This window comes from Triplophysa rosa, linkage group LG8 (assembly GCF_024868665.1).
Source record: "Triplophysa rosa linkage group LG8, Trosa_1v2, whole genome shotgun sequence".
NCBI lineage: Eukaryota > Metazoa > Chordata > Actinopteri > Cypriniformes > Nemacheilidae > Triplophysa > Triplophysa rosa.
In genome coordinates, this window is record NC_079897.1 from 17,866,989 (window position 1) to 17,879,724 (window position 12,736).

A 12,736-nucleotide genomic window follows, 5' to 3' on the forward strand; every position below is an offset into this window, starting at 1 on the left:
TAATATATTTATTGAAAACAAAAGTATAAAACAAAACACCCACGATGGGGAAAAACCAAGAAAACAAGATAACATGCAGCAGACAGGACACAGATTAACTAAGACTGGGTAAACTGAACAACACTAGACAAACGCTAAATAACAGACTTACAAAACTCGACTTGACTTGGAATATTAAACAGACCACTGGTACGGACAGGAACAAGAACAACGAAAGAGCACAGGACAATGAAACAAGAGGGTATATATAGGTAAGACAAACGAGGGATAACGACATGGGGCAGGTGTGGTTAATCAAACACTCAGGGAAGGATAACAAGGAAACGAGAGGAATGGGGCCAATGACAAGACACTGGAGAGAACGTATATTATTGTCAAACGGACAATAATATGTTTCTCTCCACACATAACCTAAGGACTCTGCCCCGATCCCACCACACGACTAGAATTTCATAAACAAGACGGTGGGACCGTGACTCAAAACTCTCAGAGCCACAGATGTGGTACGGTTGAACATCGGTCTCGCAGAAAGTAATTTAAATGAAAATACGGCGTAATTTGTTATGTGTTTTATGCTCTCTGACCACATAGCTGCCGGTTCAATGCCGTTTGGCTTTAAACAAATTAATCCTGGTTACTCGACAGAGAAATGAATTCAGATCTATGTTTCTGTGATAGATGTGAATTGCTAAATGTTACAATACATCAGAGGAGCGTGTGGTTTTAGTACCATTGAAAGAGATAGATCTTTACTCTCTTGACCTTCATTTATCTGTATTCTGGAGAGCTTCTGCGTGCTGGAACTTGTTATACCTGAGTAGCGAATGAAGTAATGAAGCTAATTGGAGTGATTAGTTGGCCAGACAGTGTACTCAAGTGGGATGACCGAATTTCAGCAGTGTCTGAATGTGAGTTCCTGACAAATCCACCCGGCAGTTTAGATCAACCAGCCGGATATTAAGAAAGCTGTGGGTGGTGCCATGTGTGTGTTTGACTCCTAGGTGGATGAGCATCTAACTGCCTGTTTGTTTGTCTGCCTTTTTGTTCAGTAAAAGTAAACAGGCTGGTGTGAGTTTAATCTCAAATATAATCTAAAATTGAAGGGGAGGGGGACATTTTATAGTAAAAATTTGCAGTTTTCAAATGAGTTAGATGTTTAAGATTTTATGTTATGATTTGAAAAGCCATATGAATTAGAGCAAGGGTGAAAATAGTCATGCTGAAACTAGGGGTGTGACAATATACCAGTATTGACAATAACCGTGATATTAAAAAGCATGTTTATCGATATTGTCTTATATCTACGCATGATATTGTCATAAATTAATGGCCAAAAAAGAGAAAACACAAAGTAATTTAAAGGCATTGTAAAAAAATATAATATTCCCGCACCTGCATGGGCAGCAGAAAAAACTGTAAAATAGCGTTTTTGTCAAGTAAAATTACTTTTTCACATTATTTTACACCTAACTTGTAAATTTGCATTTTTACCGCATTTTAAAAATTTGTGAAAATTCTGTAAAATAAGACCCTGAAATGTTGTTATATTACAGTTTTTTACAGTGTGATAGTATTATTTAAGTCTTTAAATAAAAAAAACAGTTCAATAGATATTGTTATATTATTGTTATCGGCTATGATAATCGAGTAGTGAAAATCTGATATCGTGACAGCCCTAACCGAAACACTAGCCGTTCAGTATTGGCATTAATAAAGAGAAAAAATGATGCCTCAAAAGTGTACAATGTGGCTTCTTTTGGATCTCTTGCTAGAAAAAGCTATATGTGCTCATCAGGCTCTTAGAAAATATTCTGCACATGCAAATCACTGGAATCCTGAAAAGGCTGAAGGAAGTCTTGTAAAAAAGTTATTAATAGGGCTGTCACAATGATTAAATAATCGTCTCATCGCAATTATTTCAGATAACTGCAATTATTGTGAATCTTTAGAAAACAAGGGTGATCTGCAGTACATGCTGCATTTTACATCCACAGTCCTTGATCTGCACTCACTGTTACATTCAAATGACATTTCTCCATCATTTGAGTTGTAATAGCTTTGTATTTTTTAGTTGATTTGTTTTGTTTCCAGACTTGCTGCATCTACACAGCAAGACCCTCATATCTAGTTTAAGTGCTCAAGACAGACTCTCTGTTAAGGTCACTCTATAGTAAATAATATTCGTTTTTTACAAAATTTTCACATTTTTTAAATATATAGTTTCTTCATTGAATAAAAAATGTTATAGTTACATTGTCAAAGCCTTAAAACTGACAATTAATCGCCATAACTGCAATTATTTCATAGACAATTAATCGTCAGCAAAATTTCATAACCGTGACAGCCCTAGTTATTAATACCATCCTGCCGTTCCAAAGAGTCATTGGCAGTCTCATCATCCCCATATCTGTCATCAATCACACAGAAGAAGTTACTGACTCACTGATCATTTAATGAAAGCGCTGCTCTTTGTGAAATAGGCTGACATGCTTCAGGTTTAACACTGCTTTTGTGCCTGAAGCGAAAGTGCCTCTGTCATCAAAGCTCTCTGGATTTAAACAGCCTCAAACTTTACCAGCGACGCAAGAGGAAAAAATTAGCTGTGAAATGATTGAGCGGAAATGAGAGCCCAGTTTGAATAAAAAGATTCAGTCAGCAGAACTGGAAATATTGGCAAATAAAAATGTAAATGTGTCGTGGTTGTTTTGTTATCATCGCTGATTGAAGAACGGACGTTGGTTATTTATGGTAATGGACCGACTCATAAACAGTAATACCCCTAAAAATGTCTCTTTTAATCTGTGTGTGTGTTGGGGCAACATCTTTATCACAGATTTTGTATCCATGTAACATACTTATTACACGCTATTATGGCCCCGAAGAGGTAATGGATTTTTTTTATAGGTCTTCTAAAGGTGTTTGTGTTGTGGATCCTCTCTCTGTCACTAACAAACCTCCGGATAGTCAGTGACTTCTGCTTTTGTTCCGTTTTATCGCCGTACCTTTACCGACTAATCAGCAACAAAACTCTCGCTCTTGTTTTCTTTGAGAGGCGTGTGTCCCAGATTACTGCGGGTGTGGTAGAGTGCTTTATGGCGGTAATGTATTTCCAATCAACATTGCCATACTTCATTTTTACGAGCAGGAGTGGGGCATTGTAAAGCAGGCAGAGATAGCACTGTGAAATATTCCTCCCTGTCTTCTCAGCATGACCGCAGCTCTTGTAATTTCAAACTGCGCTCTCAAATGAAATCAACAAAAGCTCAAGCCACAAACTTCAGAATCTTCAGAGTAACACAGAGACCTGCGGGTGCCGTCTTTTGTCTTGGGCTACTAATAATTGGTGTTGTAACAACAGCCAAGTACATGCCATCAAAGCCCTAACAATGCCTTAAAGGGATCGTTTAAAAAAGTTCAATATCACTCTTATGACTTTCTTCTGCAAAGAGACGACTTTTTTGAAGAATCTTGGTAACCAAACAATATTGGCCCCCATTGACTTCCATTGTATGGACACAAAACCACTGAGACATTTCTCAGAATATCTTCTTTTGTGTTTCGCAGAATAAAGACTCAAACAGGTTTTGAATGACAGGAGGATGAACGAATTATGACAGTCCCGGGAGCCATGAATCATACTTTTGCACTAGTTTCGTGGAGACAGGTTGGTGTATTAGAATAGTAAGTACAGTTTATTTATACATTTATCTCAGCAAGGCTGGCCAAAGTGCTGAACCAAGTCAAAGGGTAAAGCATCACTGATTAGGTTGCCAGCACCACCTGGTCCTGTAGATTCATCCTCTACAATATTAGGAAAATTAGACCTTTCCTATCCCAGCATGCTACGCAAGTCCTAGTCCAGGCTCTTGTTCTGTCCAGACTGGACTACTGCAATGCGCTACTGACTGGACTTCCAGCTTGCACAACCAAACCTCTACAGATGATCCAAAATGCGGCGGCGAGAGTGGTCTTCAATGAACCGAAGAGAGCGCACGTCACTCCTCTCTTCACTAAGTTACATTGGCTCCCTATAGTCGCTCGAATCAAATTCAAGACTCTGCTCCTGGCCTACAAGACCACCACTGATTTGGCACCCCCTTACCTTCACTCGCTAATGCAGACTTGTATACCCGCCAGATCCCTACGCTCTGCAAACGAACGACATCTTGTGGTGCCATCCCAAAAAGGGAAAAATCTCTCTCCCGTACCTTCTCGGGATCGGTTCCACATTTATGGAATGATCTGCCCGCTGCTACAAGATCAGCAGATTCTGTAGCCATCTGAAAACACATATTTTCCGTCAACACCTGACTGACCAGTTCTGACTTCTATCTCTTTTCTACTCTTTCAAAAAAAAACTTAGCTCTGTGGTGGCTATATGAGTTTTCTTTTATTGCACTTATGCTTTTTGTTGTCCTTATGTTGTTCCAATTGCTTCCATTGTTTCCCTCATCTGTAAGTCACTTTGGATAAAAGCGTCTGCCTAATGACTAAGTGTAAATGCATAAAACAATCAACACAACCAATAAAACAGATGAAATCTAAATGGATTCCAACAGTATGCCTGGGAGAAGTTGTAATAGAAGGTGCAAGGCGGATGTCCAGTGGCAGTTGAATACTGAATACTGTACTCTTTATCACTGCAACTAACATTTTCTTTTCATTTAAAAACTGCGTAGTGATAATGTGGTCAATTTTACATGATGTTGTCCTCTCTGAAAATGAGGTGAGAAAAAAAGCCATGATGAAATATTCCCCCGTTAAAAAACAACAGGCTTGAAAAGGCTAAACATGATGCATGTCTGCAATTTGACTCGCGCAGGCTTTTGTAACATGATGCTAAATCCTGTTGCCGTGACAGGCTACACCCACAAACATGCTATTTACCTGTTTAGAGAAGAAAATGATTTTGCCCTTTTTCCCATCACCCTTTCATTCTGCCCGCACAAATCTTTTTTTTTCACTCGCTTTCCCTTTAATTCTTTATTTCTGCCGGCGTCTCATTACACCACCGAAACCCACTCTGCTGCATTGCACCTTCTGTTATTAAGTGTGTGAATTTCTCGAGCCCCTATGACGGCACAGATGACTGCAGATAAATGCGCAGACCATTGACTTCACACTGAACGCTAAGCCCATCTATGCTCTGCATTGTGATGCTGTTAAAGCATGACCAGAGACATGATGCTGGCATTGATTTAATGCTGCAGGCATTAGACAAGGTAGCTCTCAAATCATTGCTGCGGCATGTGTCCGTGTCTAAAATCAAGATATAAAACATGCTGACCTACAAACACCCTCTCTTTCAATGACACGCACATGCACACACACCTCCGTAGATGTACCTGTCCGATGACACCGTTTTGCTCTCTAACAATCTTGCTAATTATAATTGTTAATTAATTTTCTCGCAGTGTCCTCATCAAGAGACTAATAACCTACATTTTACATAATTAGACCTTCAACCTTTTACTCCCACTCTCGTTCCCTCCCTCTTCCTCTCATCCTCTCCCTCCCTTTACATCACCTCTCTCTCTCTCTCTCTCTCTCTCTCTCTCTCTCTCGCTCTCTCTCTCTCATATTCTCTGGATGTTAGTGGGTTAGTGTTATGTCCTGTGCGCTGGTCTTTTCACCCGTGACTGTGGCTCGACCCCTCGCTCTTGTCCCTTCCCCTGGTCTTTTAATGTCAGTGTATGACGGCCATCTTGTGCACATCTTTTCTCTCTCACATACGCTGTGACCTGGTTTCAGATGCAGCTGGAAGTGCTACAGATAGCCACCTGTGTGAAGAGGTTGGACGCTGAATAATACTTGTCTGTGTTTACAAGCTTTTTTGGTTTAACGTTCCCCGCAGTCTTATCAAAACGGCTCAAGTACCCCATCATTGACACTTCGTTTTACACATAAAGTGAAATTAATACTTTGGAGAAATGTTTATGGTTATGTTTACTTGAGTGAGGATGAAACCAGGGATGATGGTAGCCTGGTAAAAGCCATTTTTTAATACATAGAGCGATTTACATCATGGGTGCTGCCATGGTATAGACGGTTTGATTGCACACATGCGTCTGGCCCAAAGTTAACTTCTGGTCTGTGTTTGTTTATTGGTCTGACTAGTGGCTAATAATTTAACTTTTTATTTTAAACAATTTATATTAATATATTATTGTATAATAACTGTATTAAATAAACAATTTGTTAAATGGGTCGTGTAACTTTGTCACATCCAAGTATACCCAATTAACACTTTTTCTTTTGGTAACCCAAGATAATACTGGCTAGACCAGTGGTTCTCAAACTGGGGGCCCCAAGACGGATATGCAATCAAACATCAGAAAAATAAGACCACCAACCAAAATAATTAATGTTTCAGCATTGCATAACTGAATATTTTATTGGTTTAATTAAAATTCTAAGTTTAAGATTATAAATCTTTATTTGGGGGGGCCGCAAAGCAATGCACTCTACACAAAGGGGGCCTTACAACGAAAAAGTTTGAGAACCACTGGGCTAGACATAATTTTAACTTGCTACAGTAGCTATTGTAATTTACTTGATATTTATTTTGCTTGTTATCAGAAATAATCTTCAGGCACTCTATTCTTAGCAGGCGTGTACCGGAAGTTAAGTTTGGGCCAAAAAAGCGTGCAACATAAACAAACGTTACTGCGCATGCACACGTCCGTGGACTGCCCTTAACTTCCGGTACACGTTCGCAAATAATAGAGTGCCTATATATTATTTCTGACAACAAGCAAAAGAAACTGAGAAGGAACCGTAACTTGGCTAAACTTGCCTCTTTTAGACTGCGAAATTGCATGTCAATGTCAATGTCCCATACGGTTTCTTTAAATGCAACAAAACTACAGGACCCATTCAACATATTGTTTATTTAATAAAATTCTTATACAATAAAATAACATAATAAATTAAAATGTGCACATTTGGTGTCACTCCCTAGAGAGCAGAAAAGGCTATGAATTGTTATGAATAGGTTTTTTGTCATATTTTATCATATTTTGTCATCTGTTTTATAGGTTTTACAAAGCGATTTTGAAAGTTTCACTTGGAATCTGGCAATCTGTTCTTTTCCGTGTCTCAGCATCTACTTTTATGAAGCGGGAATGTCACAGTAACAGAATGAAGATGCTTATTGATCACTGATCAGATATCTTTGCTTCTACATGCTCGTCTGAACCTGCGGAGCTGACCAAGGACGAGCGAGTTGGTGTCCAACATGTCCCTCTCCCCTGTCTCTATCTTTCTGTCCTCTTTCCCTCCCATAATCTGTCTCTCTTTCAGTCTCTAGAGAGGGGTAACCCAGATTCAAAAATGAATCGCTGCCTATTTCTCTTCAACTACTCCCTCCTCTCTCTCTCTCTCTCTCTCTCTCTCTCTCTCTCTCCCGTTCTCTCTCTATGTCTCACTTTACCTCATCCCCTCTTTCTGTCGGTAAAAACAGAATAAATCTTGGAAAGTGAAAATCGCCTCTTTTTCCTCACCCCCTCTGTTGGAGGAAGGAATATACGTCCATTCATTACGTCCTGCTGCATCTTGATTTCCTGGAAAGCTGCTGTATCATCTTCACTCTTTCTGGGTTTTGATTCTTTTTTGCAGTCGTAATTTCTTCGCATGTAGATCTTCTTTGCTGCGAGGTTGTCTTTTTATAACTTTTCACAAGTTAAGGATTGATCGTATAGAATAACAAGAGATTTGAAGAAGAGAGAGGTGGCTACAGGTGAGGAAGAGGAGTAGACAACCATCATCTGATTTCTGCCAAATACACAGGTAGTTCTTATTTGTTTTTGTTTGTTTCTTAATTTGCTCCCTTCATCACGTATCTCTAGTTGTAGACTGTATCTTTAATGAACATCCTAAATTATTTGTGTTTCATCTCCAGCTCTGTTCATCTCTTGTTTAATTAATGTGACAATCATTTTTTCATTTGCTGTTGTTTGTTGTGCGTGTGACAATTTATTTCATCTCGATGTATTCTCTTTTTTTAATATGTATCTGAAACCAGCACTCTGCCTCTGACCTCAGATCAGCTGTTCACAGATATAGTCTTATTTTGATTGTTTTTAATTCGTTTTTAGACAGACAGATAGAAGTAGAGTGGATGAGCTGGTAAGTGAATACCAGGTTGATATGCAGAATATATATTGTGTGTGTATGTGCATGCGTGTTTGTGTGTCTGAAGTAGGGCAGAATGTAGATTAATCGCTATTCGTTTTATAGTCCCTATGGAAGTGTCTCTTTGAGTGTGTATTAACCTCTCTTTCCCTCTCTGTTTCTTACCCTCCTCCTGGGAATCTCTTCCTTTCATTTCCTCAACATCACAAACTAAACTGCCATCGCTCCTTATTGAACTCCTTCCACCGTGTCCCACGTCCCAAACTCCTGTAATCGATCTGTGTTTAATCAGGCTTTTCAATCTATTTTTTCCACTTGTGTTTATTTCTCCCAGTCGTCTTCTGTGTCCTGCTCTCTTCAGCTGGTAGCATGTCTACACCAGTCTCTCCATCTCTGTCACCCCTGGCCCTGTCCTCCCCATCTCCCACCTCCTCGCCTCTCCCCTCTCCTCTTTCTCCTCCGCCAAGACTCCCCGTGTTCCAGAGGAAGGGAGCACTCAAACACAAGAGGGTTGTTGAAGTGAAGGACCACCAGTTCACTGCCCGATTCTTCAAGCAGCCCACGTTCTGCAGCCACTGCACAGACTTCATCTGGTACATGTTTACCCCTCTGCTGACCACATCAGTATTTAACTGAACCCTTGATATCGTTTTGTTCAAGCCAGATACTTTAACCTTAAGACTGCAGTGCATTATCCATCGATTTCATTTTAAAATGAGATGATTCGTATTGTGACACGTAACTCGCTCTCAGTGCTGTACTGACCTCATGCTGCGCTTTGTTCATCATATCACACCGGCATAATCTGTAGTACTGCACCGTAAAATTGCCAGAGTTAAAAAGGTCAAATTAACACTCACAGTGTATATATAATCCACACTCTCAACGTGTTTTAACACTGGCGATTTTGCTGTGATGACTACTGTTGCTCTTGCGTGGAATTCAAATACATGAATACATACTGTACATACATATAATATATTTATCATTGGTACTATATGCCATATTATGTAGATTATTTATACACAGTTGTTTTCTATATTTATATAATCAATAATGTTATATAATAAATAATATACAGCAATGAAAAAAATAAAAGACCATTACACATTTTCATTTAATCAGCATTTATAGATGTATTGAGGTCATTCCTGTTCAGTGTCTGTTGAATTTCAACAAAATCAAACCTCAGGAGTGACATAAAGTCATCCAACAGCAACATGAAAGACTGACAGCATGACGAGACAAAAATAACATAAAAAAACTAAATACATTTAGAAATATTACTGTTGTATTGCTTATTAGTTGTACACAGAATGAAACAAAAATTATAATTTTACCTAATCCCACACCTATAAATAGTAAATTCAGAAAAACTGAAAATCATTTTGAACTAGTTCTTTTTTGCAGCTGTACATTAAATTATTCTATATTTTATTTATTTTTACTGTTTGCAATAATATATTTACCTTATTTCCTGACACCTTCCAAGACTTCTTATGTCTAAATGTATGACCTTAAATGTGCATAAATACAGCATAATTTGTTTAAAAGTTACATTTTATATTGAACACATTACATTGCACAAGGCCTGACTGTAGATGTGTTTTATTCTAGAACTAAGTTAATATTTACAATGAGCTCACATGCTCTAAAACACACACACACACAGAAGTGGGAGGAGAGGAACGCTGTTCCAAACACGTGTTACACGGCCGTGCTCGTTCTCAGAGTTTGCACCACGCTATGTAAAATTCATGCCTTGAGGGGCTTTTTAAATTATGCAGCCCCCTCTGCTTGAGATGCCATTTAACCACATTCTTCACAGAACCCGCATGGAGCTTCGGCCAGCCGTTGATCGCTCACTCCTATAGCTCCTCTTCATTAACGCGACTCGGATAGCTACTGATAGACGCGTCTGTTTCTCATTCTGTCTTTAGAATTCAAATCAATTCACCACCATTACATTTCATTAAACTTTATTGGTCTTTTCAAGGACAGCATTGGCATGGAATTGTAAAATAATATTGACGTTTATGTGCATAATTTAGTTTATTATTATAGTAATAATAATAGTAATATACATGGAGTGTGTTCAGACACAGTCAAATCTCAGTGTCATAAAGTAGTCAGAGTTCCACCTATATAAAACACTATTGAATGTTATTTTCAGTTACATCAAGTTAAAACTCAAGAAAACCAGACATGAAAAATGTTTTAACTATATTAATAAAATAATGGGTGTGAAAATATTGATTTCAGTATAGATTTTTCGATTAGCTTTCATTATCTTTACCTGTCGACTCTTGAGCTTCTGGACATCCATCAAAGATTTTATGCTCACCACACACAGTATGAAGATGAATACTGTTATAAATGCAATTGCAGTTTCTTCAGGTTAATTCTTGCAGCCTCTTACTTTCTCTCTTTCCGCCCCTATATTTCTGAATATACAATATGTTGATCACATCTCTTCAAACCCTTCGACTGCTCTGAAGGACACTTTTAAAGAGAGATGCTCTCAAATGCATTTCAGAGCACATCATATCTAAAGTATTGGGTGTCAAAGCATCTCGTATGAGCACTTGAGCGGTTTATGCTAAGTTGTGTTTTGCATGGCAAAGTGATGAGGAGCGGGGAAACCTGTTATTATGGTACAGAAGAGCTCTTAAATTGCCCGTCATAAGAGGATTTCTTGACATTACCTTATCTGCCCTCTTTCAGGATGGATATGCATTGTGCAGTTTTTGCTCCCCACTCTTATACACAAATCTCTAATATATCACATCATAGCAATATAATTAGATGGCATGATGAGTGTTTTGTATGTTTTACAGGGGAATTGGAAAGCAAGGATTCCAGTGTCAAGGTATGGCTTTGAATTAGTCTGTCAGTTGTTGGTGATAGTCTTTGAGATGGAAATGTACTTTGTGATATGAAATGGCAATATGCATAAAAAGAAGAGTGCTGTGCTTTGCTGTGAGTCAAATTTTGAATCATAATAACCTGCGTTATAAATGCTTAATAAACACAATAATTCATATTTATTCCAATTTAAACATTAAATGTCATAACTAGTCATGATGCAGCAAAAACAGTGAGACGGAGAGGAGGGAATTTTTGTGATATTGCCCCAGGGTATTTTAAGTCTATATTTCATACTGAAATATCTTGAGTGATGTCAGTTTTCTTTGTTATGTTGGTGTCAAAAGAGCAGCACAACTTCTGAGTTTCAACTTACCTATCATCAAAATTAGATTGCCCCAGTCAAACACTTCTCAGGTTTACAGCCTTGATCATTTCAATTTCACTACACAGTATATGCCAAGGATCACAATAATATGTTTCTCTCCACACATAACCAAAGGCTTTGTCATGACTCTGCCACAGGACCAAGAAAAACATGACTAAGTGAGGCAGAGCCATGACAGAAGCCCCCCCTTTAATGAGCACCTCCAGGTGCTCACCAAGGGGTAGACGGACGAGACAAGACAGACTGGGTGACAGACAGGACAAGGCAAAACAAAGAAAACAAAATCAAGGACAGACATGACAAGACAACAACAGGACTAGGGTGGGACATCAAAAATAATAAACATGGGAGGGGAGGTGGGGACAGACAAGGGCTTGTGGGGGGAACAGTCCTAGTCCCCGGCTGCGCTCGAGGGCGCAAAGTCCTGGGGGACTTAGGGGAGGAAGTCCTGGGGGGAACTGCCGACTGGAATGTCGGCGGGACAAGGCTGGGCGCCGGCTGGAAGACCGGCCGCACAAGGCTGGGAGCCGAATGCGTTGCCGGCTGAAACGCCGGCTGAACAGGGCTGAACGCTGGCTGGAACGCCGGCAGAGCAGGGCTGAACGCCGGCTGGAACGTTGGCTGGACCAGGCTGAACGCCGGCTGGATCATCGGCTGGGACACCGGACTGGATTCCGGCTGCACAGGACTGGATTCCGGCTGCACTGGACTGGATTCCGGCCGCACCGGACTGGGCGCCGGCCGCACCGGACTGGATGCCAGCTGCACCGGCGTGGATGCTCCTCTGCTGCGCCTCTCCCTCCTTCTCCGCACCACCGGATCCATAGCCGACCTTGGCGAATCCGTGGGGACCGGAGGGAGTTCCGCAGTGGAGGAGTCAGCTGATGTCATCCCCGGATCCCACCTTCCCCGCCCGCTACCGGCGCCGCCAGAGTGAACGGGGACCGTGGAGCTCAAGCCGGAGGGTACTGAGTCCCCCCGGGTAGCGGCAGCCAGGTTGAAGCCCTCCGGCGTGATCGACCGCGAGGTGGAAGTCCCACGTGGAACCCCACCCCCGGGATCGTCCAGGTTGGCCACGAACCTGACCATTGCCGCGAACCCTAGAGGACCCAGCAGCCTCTTCTCAGACGGGGTGAGGCACTGAGTGAGGCAGCAGTTGAAGATCGTCTTCAACTCTGCCTCGTTGAACTCAAGTCGCCTCAGCCACCGCCAAGAATGCCCCGGCAAACTCCAGGTTCCCGTAGTTCCCCTGGCGGAAACCTAGCAGCAAGCGGGCCAGGGCGGACCGTGAGGACGACGCCGTGCCGTCCATCTTGCTGCCTGCTGGGTTCTGATAGGGCTCGGTCATTC

The 12,736-nt window shown here is 40.8% G+C and overlaps 1 protein-coding gene across 6 annotated transcripts in view; it reads left to right on the forward strand.

The window, feature by feature from the left end:
• Positions 1–28: 28 nt before the first annotated feature.
• The window catches only part of prkcg (protein kinase C, gamma), a 31,798-nt gene continuing 19,090 nt past the window's right edge, over positions 29–12,736 (forward strand). The window contains exons 1-4 of one of the 6 annotated variants that reach the window (XM_057339173.1): positions 2,317–7,788; positions 8,097–8,127; positions 8,426–8,726; positions 10,971–11,002. In XM_057339173.1, the coding sequence (XP_057195156.1) occupies positions 8,503–8,726; positions 10,971–11,002 (256 nt within the window). In that variant the 5' untranslated portion in view covers positions 2,317–7,788; positions 8,097–8,127; positions 8,426–8,502. Of the gene's footprint in view, positions 7,789–8,096; positions 8,128–8,425; positions 8,727–10,970; positions 11,003–12,736 lie in introns of all 6 variants that reach the window. The other 5 variants (XM_057339174.1, XM_057339177.1, XM_057339175.1 and 2 more) reach the window with 5 other exon arrangements.